The sequence below is a fragment of the Candoia aspera genome, chromosome 2 (assembly GCF_035149785.1).
Source record: "Candoia aspera isolate rCanAsp1 chromosome 2, rCanAsp1.hap2, whole genome shotgun sequence".
Taxonomy (NCBI): domain Eukaryota; kingdom Metazoa; phylum Chordata; class Lepidosauria; order Squamata; family Boidae; genus Candoia; species Candoia aspera.
This window is the reverse complement of record NC_086154.1, coordinates 143004452-143017970: the sequence shown is the minus strand read 5'-3', so window position 1 is coordinate 143017970 and position 13519 is coordinate 143004452. Positions and strand designations below refer to the sequence as shown.

The 13519-nt window shown below is 42.5% G+C and overlaps 1 protein-coding gene across 1 annotated transcript in view; it reads right to left on the bottom strand.

Moving 5' to 3' along the window:
• NCKAP1L (NCK associated protein 1 like) overlaps positions 1-11863 on the bottom strand; it is a 79483-nt gene extending 67620 nt beyond the window's left edge. Inside the window, exons 1-6 of the mRNA XM_063293957.1 lie at positions 11619-11863; positions 8664-8774; positions 8125-8217; positions 6098-6154; positions 3221-3363; positions 213-303 (exon numbers count right to left, since the gene is read on the bottom strand). Of these exons, the coding sequence (XP_063150027.1) occupies positions 213-303; positions 3221-3363; positions 6098-6154; positions 8125-8217; positions 8664-8774; positions 11619-11720 (597 nt within the window). The 5' untranslated portion in view covers positions 11721-11863. The remainder of the gene's footprint in view (positions 1-212; positions 304-3220; positions 3364-6097; positions 6155-8124; positions 8218-8663; positions 8775-11618) is intronic.
• Between the last annotated feature and the right edge of the window lie 1656 nt (positions 11864-13519).

Sequence of the window (13519 nt, the reverse complement as noted above, 5' to 3'; positions counted from 1 at the left end):
CTGCAATAATTCTGTGATTACTACAACTGATGTACAACACTGCAATCCCAATATTACTTTTCTGATAAGAAGTTCTGCTCAGAAATAGCTAAAAGCTGTCACCCCAACAGTGATCCCAAAGCCTGCAGAACCTTTCACTGCTTGGTTTACAACTTGTGCTTAACCATATGTGCCTCGAAGGGTGAGATTCATGCAACTACCCAGCCCCTCACCTTGGTATGAGGTCCAAACTCCTCCACCAGCTTGCGGAAGGGGTTCTCGTACTCGATGATCATCTGACCCAATCGACGGAAGCTAGCATCACTGAAGCCAGACAAGCAAAAGTACTGTTTTATTTCACAAAACTTCTATGTAGCTCCAGTTGTAGAGTCTGGACAGCCAATCTGTTAAAATTGCCTGCAGGAACAGACCCAGTACCATCTTCCACCTCAGACAGTGCCCACCTTACTGCAAGAGTGTGGCCAAAGGCAACTCTGTGGAAGCTGCCTGGACCTTTCACACAATATCTGAGTTCACAAACTGAATAATGCATAGCTTGCTTAAATAGTGAATAAAGCAAAATGAACTGGGCTTCCACAACCTATTCCACAACATGCTAAGCCATAAACCATGGTTTACGAACCACAGTACGTAGGTTCATAGAATACATTAAGCCCAAGTGATGTAGCAGTTAAGATACTGGATTTGAGTGGAGACCCAGGTTTAAGTCCACCCTTCGGCCTTGGGTGGCTTTGGATCATACTGTCTCTCAGCCCAACTTACCTTGCCAGGTTACTGTTGTGGGGAAAAACAGAGGAGGAAATGTTGTGCCTGTCACCTTGAACTCCGAGAGGACGGGGGGATATTCAGCTAACCAACAAAGTCACACTATCCACTTCAGCACAATAGATGAATCCAGTCTGTCATATTTCTCTTAGCACTGGTTTCTATCTAATCTTGTCTCCAAAGAATGAGAGGACTGCTTGGCTGGACAAGAGACAGCCATACTCTACTGACCACAGCAGGCTTCATGCTGGAATTGCTTGGGGGTGGAGTTAGCTATAGCTGAAGTGCGCTCTAGGGCTGGAGACATGGGAGCCACACATTTATTTATTTATTTATATTTCACATTTCCATCACCACCCATCTCCCCCGAAAAGGGGACTCTGGGCGGTTTACAATCAAAGTTAAAACACATAAATTACAATACAAATACTCTATAAAATCAAATAAATATACAATAGAAAATATAAAATCCAGCAGTGAACATCTTGTTTGTTGGGGAGAGATCTATAATAGCCACCCCCAAGATGAACTGGTGCCCCTCCCACCCCAAGCGAGGCGGCAGAACCAGGTTTTTAGGTTCTTCCAGAAGTCCGGGAGCAAATGGGCCTGTCTCAGCTCCAGGGGCAGAATGTTCCAAAGGGCGGGTGCCACTGCAGAGAAGGCCCACCTCCTGGACCCCGCAGGATGAAGCAAAGAAAAGCATCTGGGGGGAGATGGGTGGTGATAAAATTTGATAGACAGATAAATAAATAAATAAATAAATTGTTGGTGGGGGGCACAAATCCTTATGCTGAAGGAGGTAGTTCTCATTTTATTGATCATTGATTTTATTGATTAGTGCTTGACTGTTTACTTCCCCCACAAGAGGCGGCTGCGTGGATGCTCCTGGTGGGATAAGACAACGTGGAAAGCAAACACTCTACCAGAATTAGCAAAAATACAATGAGGATACTTTTTTTTTTAAACATTCTCAAAATGGGAGAGCAACAGCAGAGTTGAAAGTGCTAATGAACATCAATGATGTTGCACATCTTTGTATCACAGGCACTGCATCATATACCAGTATTTTCCAGCTCAGGGCCCAAAGTCACCCTGCCTGGTTCAGATCCAACACACTGGGAAAGCAGCCAGTTGGGGAAGACTGCCTTTCAGCCTAACGGACCGGTCTGTCACAAGCAGGTGTGCAAGTTGTGCACACACACTGTGTGTGTGAAATTAAGTTTTAAAAATCACGTCTCTATTCCAAACACCAACCACGCGTGTTCACTTACATCAGATTTCCTTCTTCCAAAACCAATGCTAGATATATATCAATTCAGAGTAACCATACGTATCACACAATATGAAACTAGCAGCGCCACTAACGCCTTCCGGTGCGCATATTGTTGCAGTTCCCAGAAGCTCAGCTTAACAAATGCAAGCTGTGCCTGGGGCAGCAAAACCCTTTTTGCACGAAGGGGCCATACAGGTCAGCAGCAGCCCTGGGGACAGACTTGCTAAAAGAGGGAGGAATTGTGTTCTCTCAGTGCTATAACAGTACCACTAATGGTGATTTTTCTTTCAATGGCCAGAATATTTACTTGCTTAGATGAAGAGTGCATTGCTTCTTTCAGATGCTGCATTTGGCCTTTGAGAGGTGGCCCCTAAAAGTAGGCAAGGCCCAGATAAACAAAATTAAACCACTTTGACTTAAAGACAGTAAATCAGATGATTCCAAGTATAATTGATTCTCCTCTTCTGTACACATTGTGCATCATGGACTTTTTAGTTTAGAGCAGTGTTTCCCAACCTTGGAACTTTAAGATGTGTGGACTTCAATTCCCCATGCTGGCTGGGGAATTCTGGGAGTTGAAGTCCACACATCTTAAGGTTGCCAAGGTTGAGAAACACTGCTTTAAAGGCTACTTACTTTATGTGATTATATTATAACTGACTGAATTATTGTATTAGTTGTTGCTTACTCTGCCTGCAGTGCACTGAATTATAAGCACAAAATAAATAACGACATTAACATTTATAATTCTATGGCAACTTCTGCAGGGGTTTTAGGGGCCACCCCCAAAGCTTTCAGAGGGGCCACCTGTGGTCCTAGAGTCTCAGCTTTATTTAGATGACTTACCCACTCTTCCCCAGAAGCTCTCACACTACCTTAGAAAAGAAAACCATTCATCACAAAATTCCAGAGTTTTAAATTAAGTCACGTCATTTAGAGCTGGGTTCCCTACACTAACCAGCTACCTGGAAAAGCCCTTATTCTTAGATACACCTAAGAAAAAACAGAGGGTTTTAAAAGCTAGAGAGAGGAAGCAGGTTTAGCCTTCTAATAAAGCAGTGTTTAGAAGTGGAGTATTTTGCCTAGGGATTTGATGCTGATAAGAAAATAAGTCAGAGTACATATGCATCTACAGGGATTGCTCCAGGTATATAATCTTAGCCTGAGCAGATGGACTCCAACCTGGTTCCATGGATCATCTCATGGGTACAGTGATGCAGACCAATCAGGGCTTTACGATCATCAATACGGGAAAGAAGTACAATGACAGAAACATAGGTGACAATCAAGTCCAGGTAGTTCTTGGTGAAATCATAATTCACGTTCTGCAGAAAAAGAGAACACATATAACTGAATTGGTGGGAAGGAGGAAAGAAAGTCCGAGCTAGCACTTCCTCACCATCTTGCAAAGGTTCTCATTCCTGCCAGCAAAAGAAATATTTGGCCGTCTTCTTTTTTGGAGGGGATTCCAGCAACATCTGCTTAGATAAACTCGCACACTCCATTAAGCCATAATTCACATTAGCCATGATTTGCTGAACTAGCTAAAGAAGTCTGCTTCACTTATAATATTAAGCTATGAACCAGCATCCACAGGGACAATGGCTGGGTTCACGTGTTGCATTAAGCCAAAGCAAAACCAACCACATTAGGGAATGATGCAGTGTGTGAACCTTACTAGTTTTTCAATTCAAGCACTCCCCCAAATCATCTGCAAAGCTATGAGTGAGCCAATTCTCTTCTCCAGTTGAGCAAAAACCATACTTTGTCATCCTGTATAAATTAGCAAACCCTCAATCTAAGGGTCAAAAATTTTACAAAGCATCCATGTACCACCAAGTACCACTGTGGTGCAGAGTACTACAGTGTGTGGTAGTGGTTAAGGTGTTAGACTGGCACCAGGAAGACCCAGGTTTTAGTCCACTGGATGACTTTAGGTCGGTCACTTCCAGTCCAATCTACCACATGGTGGGTGGGGGGAGGTGTTGCTGTGGGGAAAAATAGGAGGAGGGAACACTATGTACATCTCCTTGAGTTCTTGTGCGAAAGGTTGGATATAACTCTAACAGATTACTGTGGGGGACTCTGCATATGGTCCCAATGATGGGCTTGGCCAACAGTATAAGCCTTCTCAGTGATGTACTCAATTATAGATATTTATTATTTATTTATTTATTAAATTTGTCACCACCCATCTCCTCCCACCAGAGGGACTCTGGGCAGTTTCCAATAAAAGTAGTCAATTAAAACAATGGGCATAAAATATAAATGCAATATATAGAATATAATTACAATTAACAAATAAATATAAAAATAAGAATAAAATCCAAGTGGCAGAGCCAAGTCTTCAGGTTCCTCCTAGATATTCTTAGATATCAGCAATTCAGCTAGCCCCCAAATCTGACTTCATTCAGAAAACTATTGAAGCCATGTTTATTTCCCTGGGTATTTATGTGATAACTACTCAAGGACCAAATGCCTGTAAGATTGCCTGCTACTGATGCTTCTTTTTTGTTCCTTCTTAAGCATTTTTGTATTTATCATTTTTTTAAGCATTATTGCTTTACTGTGATGATTTTAACACTTTTTATTCCCCTCCCTTCTTTCTTAATCCCCTCCACGGTCCACTGAAAGGAAGAGCAGTATAGAAATAAAATAAATCAGTACACTTGAGCACATTTTCCTTCTCTATTTTGGAAGGAAAAAATTGACTATCCAGTTTGGTACAGCAGCATAACACCACAGAAACCCGCACTTGCAGAGTTTTAGGTACCCATCAAGCCCCTCCTGCCTCCCCAGTTTTTAAAAGCTCTTTTCATTTCATTTCCAAGACTGAAAGCAGAGTTCCAGCCCCCAAATGCCCCTACTAGGAGACGATGTCATTAAATACTTAATGAAGAATCTGTAAGTTAATTTCTCAGGCAGAGTTGTAGCTGGAGATAGACAGAGAAGCGTGGAGTTCTGAGGCCAATTCTGAGATATAAGGTGCTTCCCTCCTGAGCCCTTATCACAGAAGCAACTCTTAACAGGAAAGTTAATGCATTAACACCCATCTGGGGAGAGCCAGTTTGGTCTAGTGGTTAAGGCAATGGGCTAGAAACCAGGAGTCTGTGAGTTCTAGTCCTGCCTTAGGCATGAAAGCTAGCCGGGTGACTTTGGGCCAGTCACACACGCTCAGCCCAACTCGGTGCAATGTAGACTAGTCTCCTTGTGGTGCACCCTGGGCAACTTGACTTGTCACGGCTAAATAGTCTACACATCTGGCTGCTGGACCTCACAAGGATTTCCCAGCAAGAAAAAAAAGCAGCATGAACACCGAACTGCTATGCATACGATTAAAAAGAAAAAACCATCTGGGCTTAGTTTCTACATATCTCAAAAACACCTTAGATCCAGTTTGATTAGTCAGAGAAAACCAAACCTTTGACAAATTGCTTGCAACCTCCTGTCCTTGGTGCTTAGAGAATTGGGGTATTAGAATATAATAATATTAATGTCAATTCTAGGCCAATCAGAAGCTTCCAGGCCTAGAGCTGGGAACCTATGGATCTAGGCATTCCCCCTCCAGGTATGCCTAGGGCTATTACGTCCCTCCCATGGCTAATTACATCTTCCCAAACTTTTGGTGACCTATGGGTCAGGTAGCCTATGATTTATGACTTGAAAATGTTTGATTAGTTCAGCTTCACCTGAGCACCTGACAGCCACCACCTTTTCCGCTATATCTGCCTACTGATTCAGTCCAGGCCCAACAAACTCCAGCTTTCCAGCCTACAGGCAATCTAAACCATCTTTTGCCCAACATTGTGAAGAAACTAACAATGCTCATCATTCATAGCAAGGATGGGGAACCTACGGCTGTTCAGAAGCTAGTGAACATTCTGTGATAGCTGGGGCTGCTGGGAGTTGCAGCCAGCAAAGTCTAGAGGGTTGCAAATTCTTCACCTCTGGTTTAGAACCTTAGAAATGCAGGCGCTCCGTTGTTGATATTGCACTAAAAATGTTTTTCCATCCCCATCTCAAAAACAAATGTCTGCACTTTATTAAAATGACACTCACTATGTCTAAGTAGCACTGGCTTGCATCAATGGTATTCAGCAGTTCATAAACATGGTCCTACAAGAGAAAATAAGCATTAATGAGCTTATTCAATTAAGAACTGATTTATTCCCCTATATTTAGCATTATGCCCATATTTCATCACACACCTGAATTTCCAATCACAGTAAACCCTGGACAGGAGTCACATGAAATACATTATTATGCTATATTGCTGCTCCAAAATCAGGCTGACCAGGAATATCAACTTAGAATAACACAGAATTCTATCATAAGCCTTGTTGTATCTGTAGCTTGCACAGGCTGCTCATTTACAGAACATACATCCTGTTAGGATGACTGCACCTACACCCATAAATGAGGCACGGCTCTTGCACACATCTACAGGGTCAGACCCCAACCCCAACCTCTTTACTGAAGAAAAATGGCAACTCCTTATTTCCAAAAAAGACAGACGTTTCTGGATGGAGGTTGGAAAACAAGTGGGGTACTGTATACCATCTCCCAAAGAAGTTTTTGATCAACTGCTAGAATTGCCAGGATACTGAGAATGAGACCTGATAGCTTGGAACAGGGGGAAAATCTATTCAAAGAGCCTTCTACTTTGTGTTGTTTTGTTGTTTATTCGTTTAGTCTCTTCCGACTCGTGACTTCATGGACCAGCCCACCCCAGAGCTTCCTGTCCGTCGTCAACACCACCAGCTCCCCCAGGGACGAGTCTGTCACCTCTAGAATATCATCCATCTTGCCCTTGGTCGGCCCCTCTTCCTTTTGCCCTCCACTCTCCCTAGCATCAGCATCTTCTCCAGGGTGTCCTGTCTTCTCATTATGTGGCCAAAGTATTTCAGTTTTGCCTTTAATATCATTCCCTCAAGTGAGCAGTCTGGCTTTATTTCCTGGAGGATGGACTGGTTTGATCTTCTTGCAGTCCAAGGCACTCTCAGAATTTTCCTCCAACACCACAGTTCAAAAACATCTATTTTCCTTCTCTCAGCCTTATGTTACTACGGGGAACACCATTGCTTTAACTATGCGGACCTTTGTTGTCAGTGTGATGTCTCTGCTCTTAACTATTTTATCGAGATTTGTCATTCTACTTTGTAGGAATAGGTAAAAAAAAAGTTTAGTCAGGATTCTGCACTAGATAATTGGTTTGCTTTTCTGGGTGGTACTGTCTTTATTTGTATGGAAAAATTAAAAAATTGGATATTTAAATCCCAGTCTGCATCTGTTTTTCATGTTGTGTGCCTGATGTTTTTATAGAGCTGTTTTGTAATAACAACTTGGGATTTCTTCTGAGATTAGACCTCTTTAATGTGAAGTTGCCCAAATCTGAAATAATTTTTTAAATAAATTGTGATCTCCCAGGGAACCTCTAGTGACCTCTTGAGGAACCCTGGTTGAGAAACCGTGCTCAGGGATATAGAATTCAGCCATCTCCAGAATAGAAGCAGAGAACTTCACTCTCTTTCTTTGCCCCCATATTTCATCAATATGGGGCAGCTTCAGCTAACAACAATGGCAGTATTTATGGCACAATTGGCCACAATGGAATCCATGCCACAATTTTTTTTCCTTCCTAGTGTTTTTCCCACATGCGCAGGGTCCGCCTATTTGAAGGCAATTCCCATAAACACAAAAAATAGTACCAGCACAATCTGAGATAGATTTTGTGAGAAGTAAATGCAACAGGTTCATTGGAGCTTATTCCTAAAGAAAGGATAGGATTGCAACATGGAACACATTAAAACAGAAAAGTGTCCACCTCTCCCTTTCCAAACACGATTTACCTACTTATCGGGAAAACGGTTTCAGACTCATTAGGAATCCTGAAGTAGGATGGGTAGCATTCAGTAGATGCCATCACCTCTTCAAGTGCAACACAAGAGTGAGAAAAACTGTGCTTAATGTGATTTCTGCACTTCTCCAAGTTTGCATAAAACAAAAATTCTCCCCCAATTCAAACAGAGCAAATCCGAAAGGCCCAACCTCACACAGCGTGTGTCTAACCCTGGCTTAGCACTCACCCGGAATTCCATGACATCCACAAAAGTCTGATAATAGACAGTGAGTGCCCGAAAAATGTCTGCTTTCTCTTTGTGTATTGGACCCAAGTGTTGCTGTAAGGAAGAAGAAAAAAAAACAGGCATGAAGAGGTGGGTAAGCTTTGCAGGAGCAGCCTCAATATTCTTTGCCCCCATTTCTTAAGGGCAAAGAGCAGCCATGATGGACAGAGATTTGCTTGTTTTCTGTCCACCAGGATGTTTTGAAGTTAAGTTTGATTTGATCCAGTCAATACTGAACCATTGCTATGATTCAGAGGACGGCATTTTCATATGTATTACAAGAAAACAGAACAGCTACTAATGCTTTTTCCCTTTTCCCTTCTCTAAGTAAGACCAACTGAGAGTAAAAGCTTTCTGTCTCAGTTGTTAAAACAGAGTTGGGAAGGTAGCAGTTTTCTACATGCAGAAACTGCACTGACGAAAACTAGGAGAATAGCAGTTCCTTTCCCAAGAGGGTGACTTGTCCAACTTTCTACCCAGCTCTTAACTCAGGGTCCCACCGTGCTGCTCCGTGTGTCCAAGTTGGGAAACTTTTTGTTGATATATTTGATAGAGGACTCCATTGTCTTTTCCGTGAAGAAAGGAAGCTTGGTCTGGGAATCCATGCATGTCTGCAAAGATAACAAAGCCAAGTCAAGCTGCTTTTGTTTACATGCCTAATCCTCAAGCTTTTCATAATCTCACACTCATCTCAGCATGTGGCTGATCTCTTTCTTCCCTTAAAAATGAAAATGAGAAATGACAGCGTAAAAAAAGAAAAAAAAATGCATGTGAATGAAAGCATCATCTGCCAAGAAAAGCAACACATAAACAGAAGATTTTCAGGGGACTGATCCATCTTTGCTCTCAGGACATTCTTCCTCCCCTCAAACTTTGTTCATTTAAGTGGTTCTTTATTCATTTTCAATGGTTATGGTTAACTGAGCAAGGGGGATGGAATAAAAAGAAGTCAACTCTGTATCTTCAGTCCCCTTAGCTACTACTTTGAGGTTTTGGAAATGGAACAAACTGCCTCCATGTCACTGATCAATTATTACCAAGAGCAGGCAGATTAGCCCCTTTTTGAGGGATTAACTTAATAGACAAACATGAATCAATCCATTAAAATGCCATCCTCAAAAATGGTACTCTAATGCAGCCTCTCTCAACCTGGTGTCCCTCCAGATGTGTTGTTCAAACCAGCAATAAAAGCATATGTGACACAGGGGACACTATTATGCACTCCTGAAAAGCATTAAAAATGCTTCAGGAGTAGCACATTAGGCTTAACTTCCTTCCAGGTGAGGGATCAATGGAGATTTAAAATGTCTAATAGTTGTTTTATTTACAAATCAGTGGAGACCAGCATCAGGCATTCCCACAAGCAAGTGAAGCTACAGTCAGTTCCTTATTAGATTCCTAACATCTTAAAATTCTCTCTGTCCCTCCATTTCCACATAACAGTATGTTAAACCAAAGCAACAGACCCATCCACATCTACAACAAAAGTGCACAATTTCTCTTATCTCAGAGACTGTACCAGGTTTTGCATGGCCACAACTCACTGGAATGGGGAAATGGAGCAGAAAACAATGCCTTAAGTGAAGCTTAAAGCATCCAGCTGGCCCTTAAACCACCAGTTTAAAAAAAAAAAAGCAAAAAGGAGATCAAAAGAAGCCCCACCCACTCTGAAGTCTGCAAAAGGATACTAGTGAGATGCAGTAGCCCTAAGTTACACTTCGAGCAACACTGATCTACACAATCAGGTAGCAAACTCTCAATAGAAAAAAAATATATATTAGCATACACATCTACCAAAAATTCTCTATTGATATATTGCCATTTTGTACCATGGGAGACAGTTGCTATACCACAAGGAAAGATTATGATAGCTAGCAAAATATATGGACAAAAGGAATGTAAAAAGTGGTGCAATTAATTTGTTTGAAAGCTACAATCCAATTTGCATAAATAAAAGATCCCCCACCCCCCAGCAGCTAATATCTCCAAACAGGAACAGGAAGCAGCTACTTGTGGTGGCTTGTTTGTTGATCTGAATTACTCTAAAGCTGCAGTTTGTAGTGCTTCCTTCCTCTGAGGCCTTCTTCAGTCACTCCATTAAAAAAAACAGCTAAGAATAAAGCTACAGTACTTAGCAGATCAAGTGCTGGTGTTTCCAAAGGCATATTAGCTTAAATCCTCATTTGGGCCAAATATCTCAGGGAATTTTCTCCCCCAGATGCATTTGACTACAACTCCCAGAATTCCTAGTCATATGGATGATATCAAGTTGGGGGAGGCTGTCCCAGCTTAGCTCACTGGACTTTTGTTATGATAAGATGGAAAATCCTGTGTCAGTTTTTTAGGTACTTTAGAGGAAATATGGGATATGCATGACACATTTGAAACTCCTACCACACTATCCTTGTTTTTTAAAAGATGATCTTAATTTTATCATGGAGCACTATAAAAATCATAAGTGGGAAACAGTCCCTGCCCAGATGGAGGGAAAACTAGGTCACAATAGAATGTAGGCATTAAAGACAGCTGACAAAAGCTGTATGCTAAACCACAAACTAGGTTCACACATTGCATTAAGCCATAATTTGAATAAGCCACAATTGGCTGGATTTATGTAACACAGAAAGCCATAAATGCTTAAAAACTGTTAAGAGCTAACAAAACACTAAACCCAAACCAAGTTGTCAGTCAATGTGATGTCTGAACCAGCATCGTCTGAGCAAGGATACTCAAAAGGGGGGAAGAAAATGTCTGCAACAAAGACTATGCGCAGCAGACGAGCCAATGATTTACAGTATTAACCCAACTGCCTGGGTTAGCACGACACACCAAACCATAAACTAACCATCAGGCCTGGATTCTCAAAGCACACGAGACCATGTTTAGTGTAATGTGTTGTGAGAACTAGCCAAATAATGAAAAGGATATTCTTCCTGGCCTAGAGCAGAAGGGTTTGTATAGGTGACAGGAAGGAAAACGGGTCTGAAGCTAGAGAAAATTAGAATAAGGCCACAGACTGACAAGGGAAAAATCAATATATTTCTTTCTAGAACAGCACCTAAGAACCACTCATTTAAACACCAAAAGTGCTCACAGGCCTATATCACAGACTTCTTTATACTTGCTATATAAGAGCCATTCATTTCTTAGCCTTTCTTCCAACTTGGTGTTTCTGGATGGTGGTTGTAGGCTTTACTATCTCAGCACTATCTACTCTCTAGCACACCAGTTTCCTCACACCAAAATCAATCATCAGGAGATCTTCTCTATGGCTACTTGTGCCTCCCACCTTTGCTGTAAGCCAGAAGAACAAAACAGAGAAATGCTCTAGTCAGACAGACAGACGCACGGACACCTTAGACCTCATAGATACTACTGTATTCCTTTCTTAGGATCAGCTGGAGATCTCTGTCAGAAAAGCAGAACAGTGTCTCCTGGGGCACATCAGCACCTACCTTCTTGATGTTATATATGCGGATGAGCACCCCCTTGCCCCTCTCATTAAGAATTGTCAGCTTCTCGGCAAATTTGTGCTCGTACACGGAGAACAGGGACATCTTCCCACAGAATCAACAGCACCCCTTGGGGCTTCACGCTTCTTCAAGGGAGAAATTCAACAAGATCAGCAGCAGCCACACCCAGCCACGACTGCTGTGGCAGGACTTGCTCGTTGGGCATTCAGCTTATCGTGCACACTTCACTGTAACACTTCCTCTTCTGGCAGTGGGGAATACAGCTTCCCCTGTGAGGCTGGGACTTCCTGTAACCAGGCTGCTCAATGAGCAGAGCGGTTCCGGTGCAAAGCCACATTGCAAACCATTCCTGCAGTTAAACATCTTCTTTCACTTCTACCTAGCTAGTTACTGCAGTACTGACTGTGTTCCTATGATACGACATAATGAACCACAAACTGGTCAACTGCATTTCAGTCTTGTGAACCCGGCCCCTGCACAGAGGGTATCATGTGAATTTCCCCACCCCCCATGGGTTAAGCAAGTAAACATTTAGTTAAACATCACTATGTCGTGGGAATACAGACACTAGGTCCGTACCTAGGTAATAACTTTTTTTTTTTTGCCTTCAAATCAGTGCTGATGCCTGGAGACTGCCTGGACCAGTCCCTGCAGTTTTCTTGGCAAGATTTTGGAAGTGGTTTGCCCTTGCTTGCTTCCTGAGTCTGAGAGAGAACAACTGGCCCAAGGTCACCCAGCTGACTTTGTGCCTAAGGTAGGACTAGAACTCACCATCTCCCAGTTTCTAAGCCTGGTGCCTTAACCACTACAGTATAGCAAACTGGCTCAATATCTAATAACTGTATTAGAGAGCCAAGTTTGCAAAGAAAACTGCAGGGACTAGTCCAGGCAGTCGCCAGGAGTCAAAAACTGCCACGTAGGCACAGAAAAACCCATCGGTATTACCACCAACTAAAATGTCATAAAAGAACATGCAAGCTTTCAAGTTCACCAGAGCTCTTCATCATGTATGGAGTTAGAAAAGAAAGATGATGGGGAAAAAGCAGAGAAGTTCCCCCATTTGAGGCTTCCTGTTCACGGTCAGATAGAAATTGCAGACTAGGAACCCAGGGTGGTATAATGGGTTTTCCTCCTGGCCTGAGCAAAAGAATTGCCGAAAGGCTGCTGGCCCTAAAAGGGTTTTGCAGGCTCCTTTTCATCAATGGAAGAGGTTTCAAGGAAGAGCACAGGAGTCCTTGACAAGGTTACACCAAGTGCACTAATGAACAAAAGGGTGAGTTCATTGCTCTGACAACACTACTCTAAGCAGAAAACCACTCTTACTATCTCTGCCACTATTTTACCCAGAACTAGTCACCAGCAACACATGGAAAGGGTTAAGGTGGGACATCTGCCCAATCTTGGCTTGGAAAAGTTATCTTTGGATCTTTTTACTGCAGTATCGTTTGTATTGCCTCTTGCTACTAGAATTGCTGTATGTGTCAAACAGACAAACAACGAAACAAACACCCTTGCTCCCTGCAGCCAGTTTTGGATCTCTTAGCTTGACCACAGTACTAACTCTGGGCAAACCTGGAGCCGAGGATGAAATTTAGAGGGGAGAGCAAGTCATACAACAAGCCAGTGGTTGTGTTTGCACAACATCCCAGTCCATAGTTAGCTGATCCATAGTTTACTAAATGAATCATATTGGCTCAGTACAGGCTTCAGATGAACCCTGGCAAGACTGAATGGCTTTGGGTCCTGCCAGTTCCAGAACTCTTGCCATCTTTGGTGCTGGATGGGGTTGTACGGCCCCAGACAGACCCAGTACACAATCTGGGGGCCTCCTGGACTTACAACTCCTGCTCGAAGAGCAGCTGGTGGTCATGGTTAGGAGACCC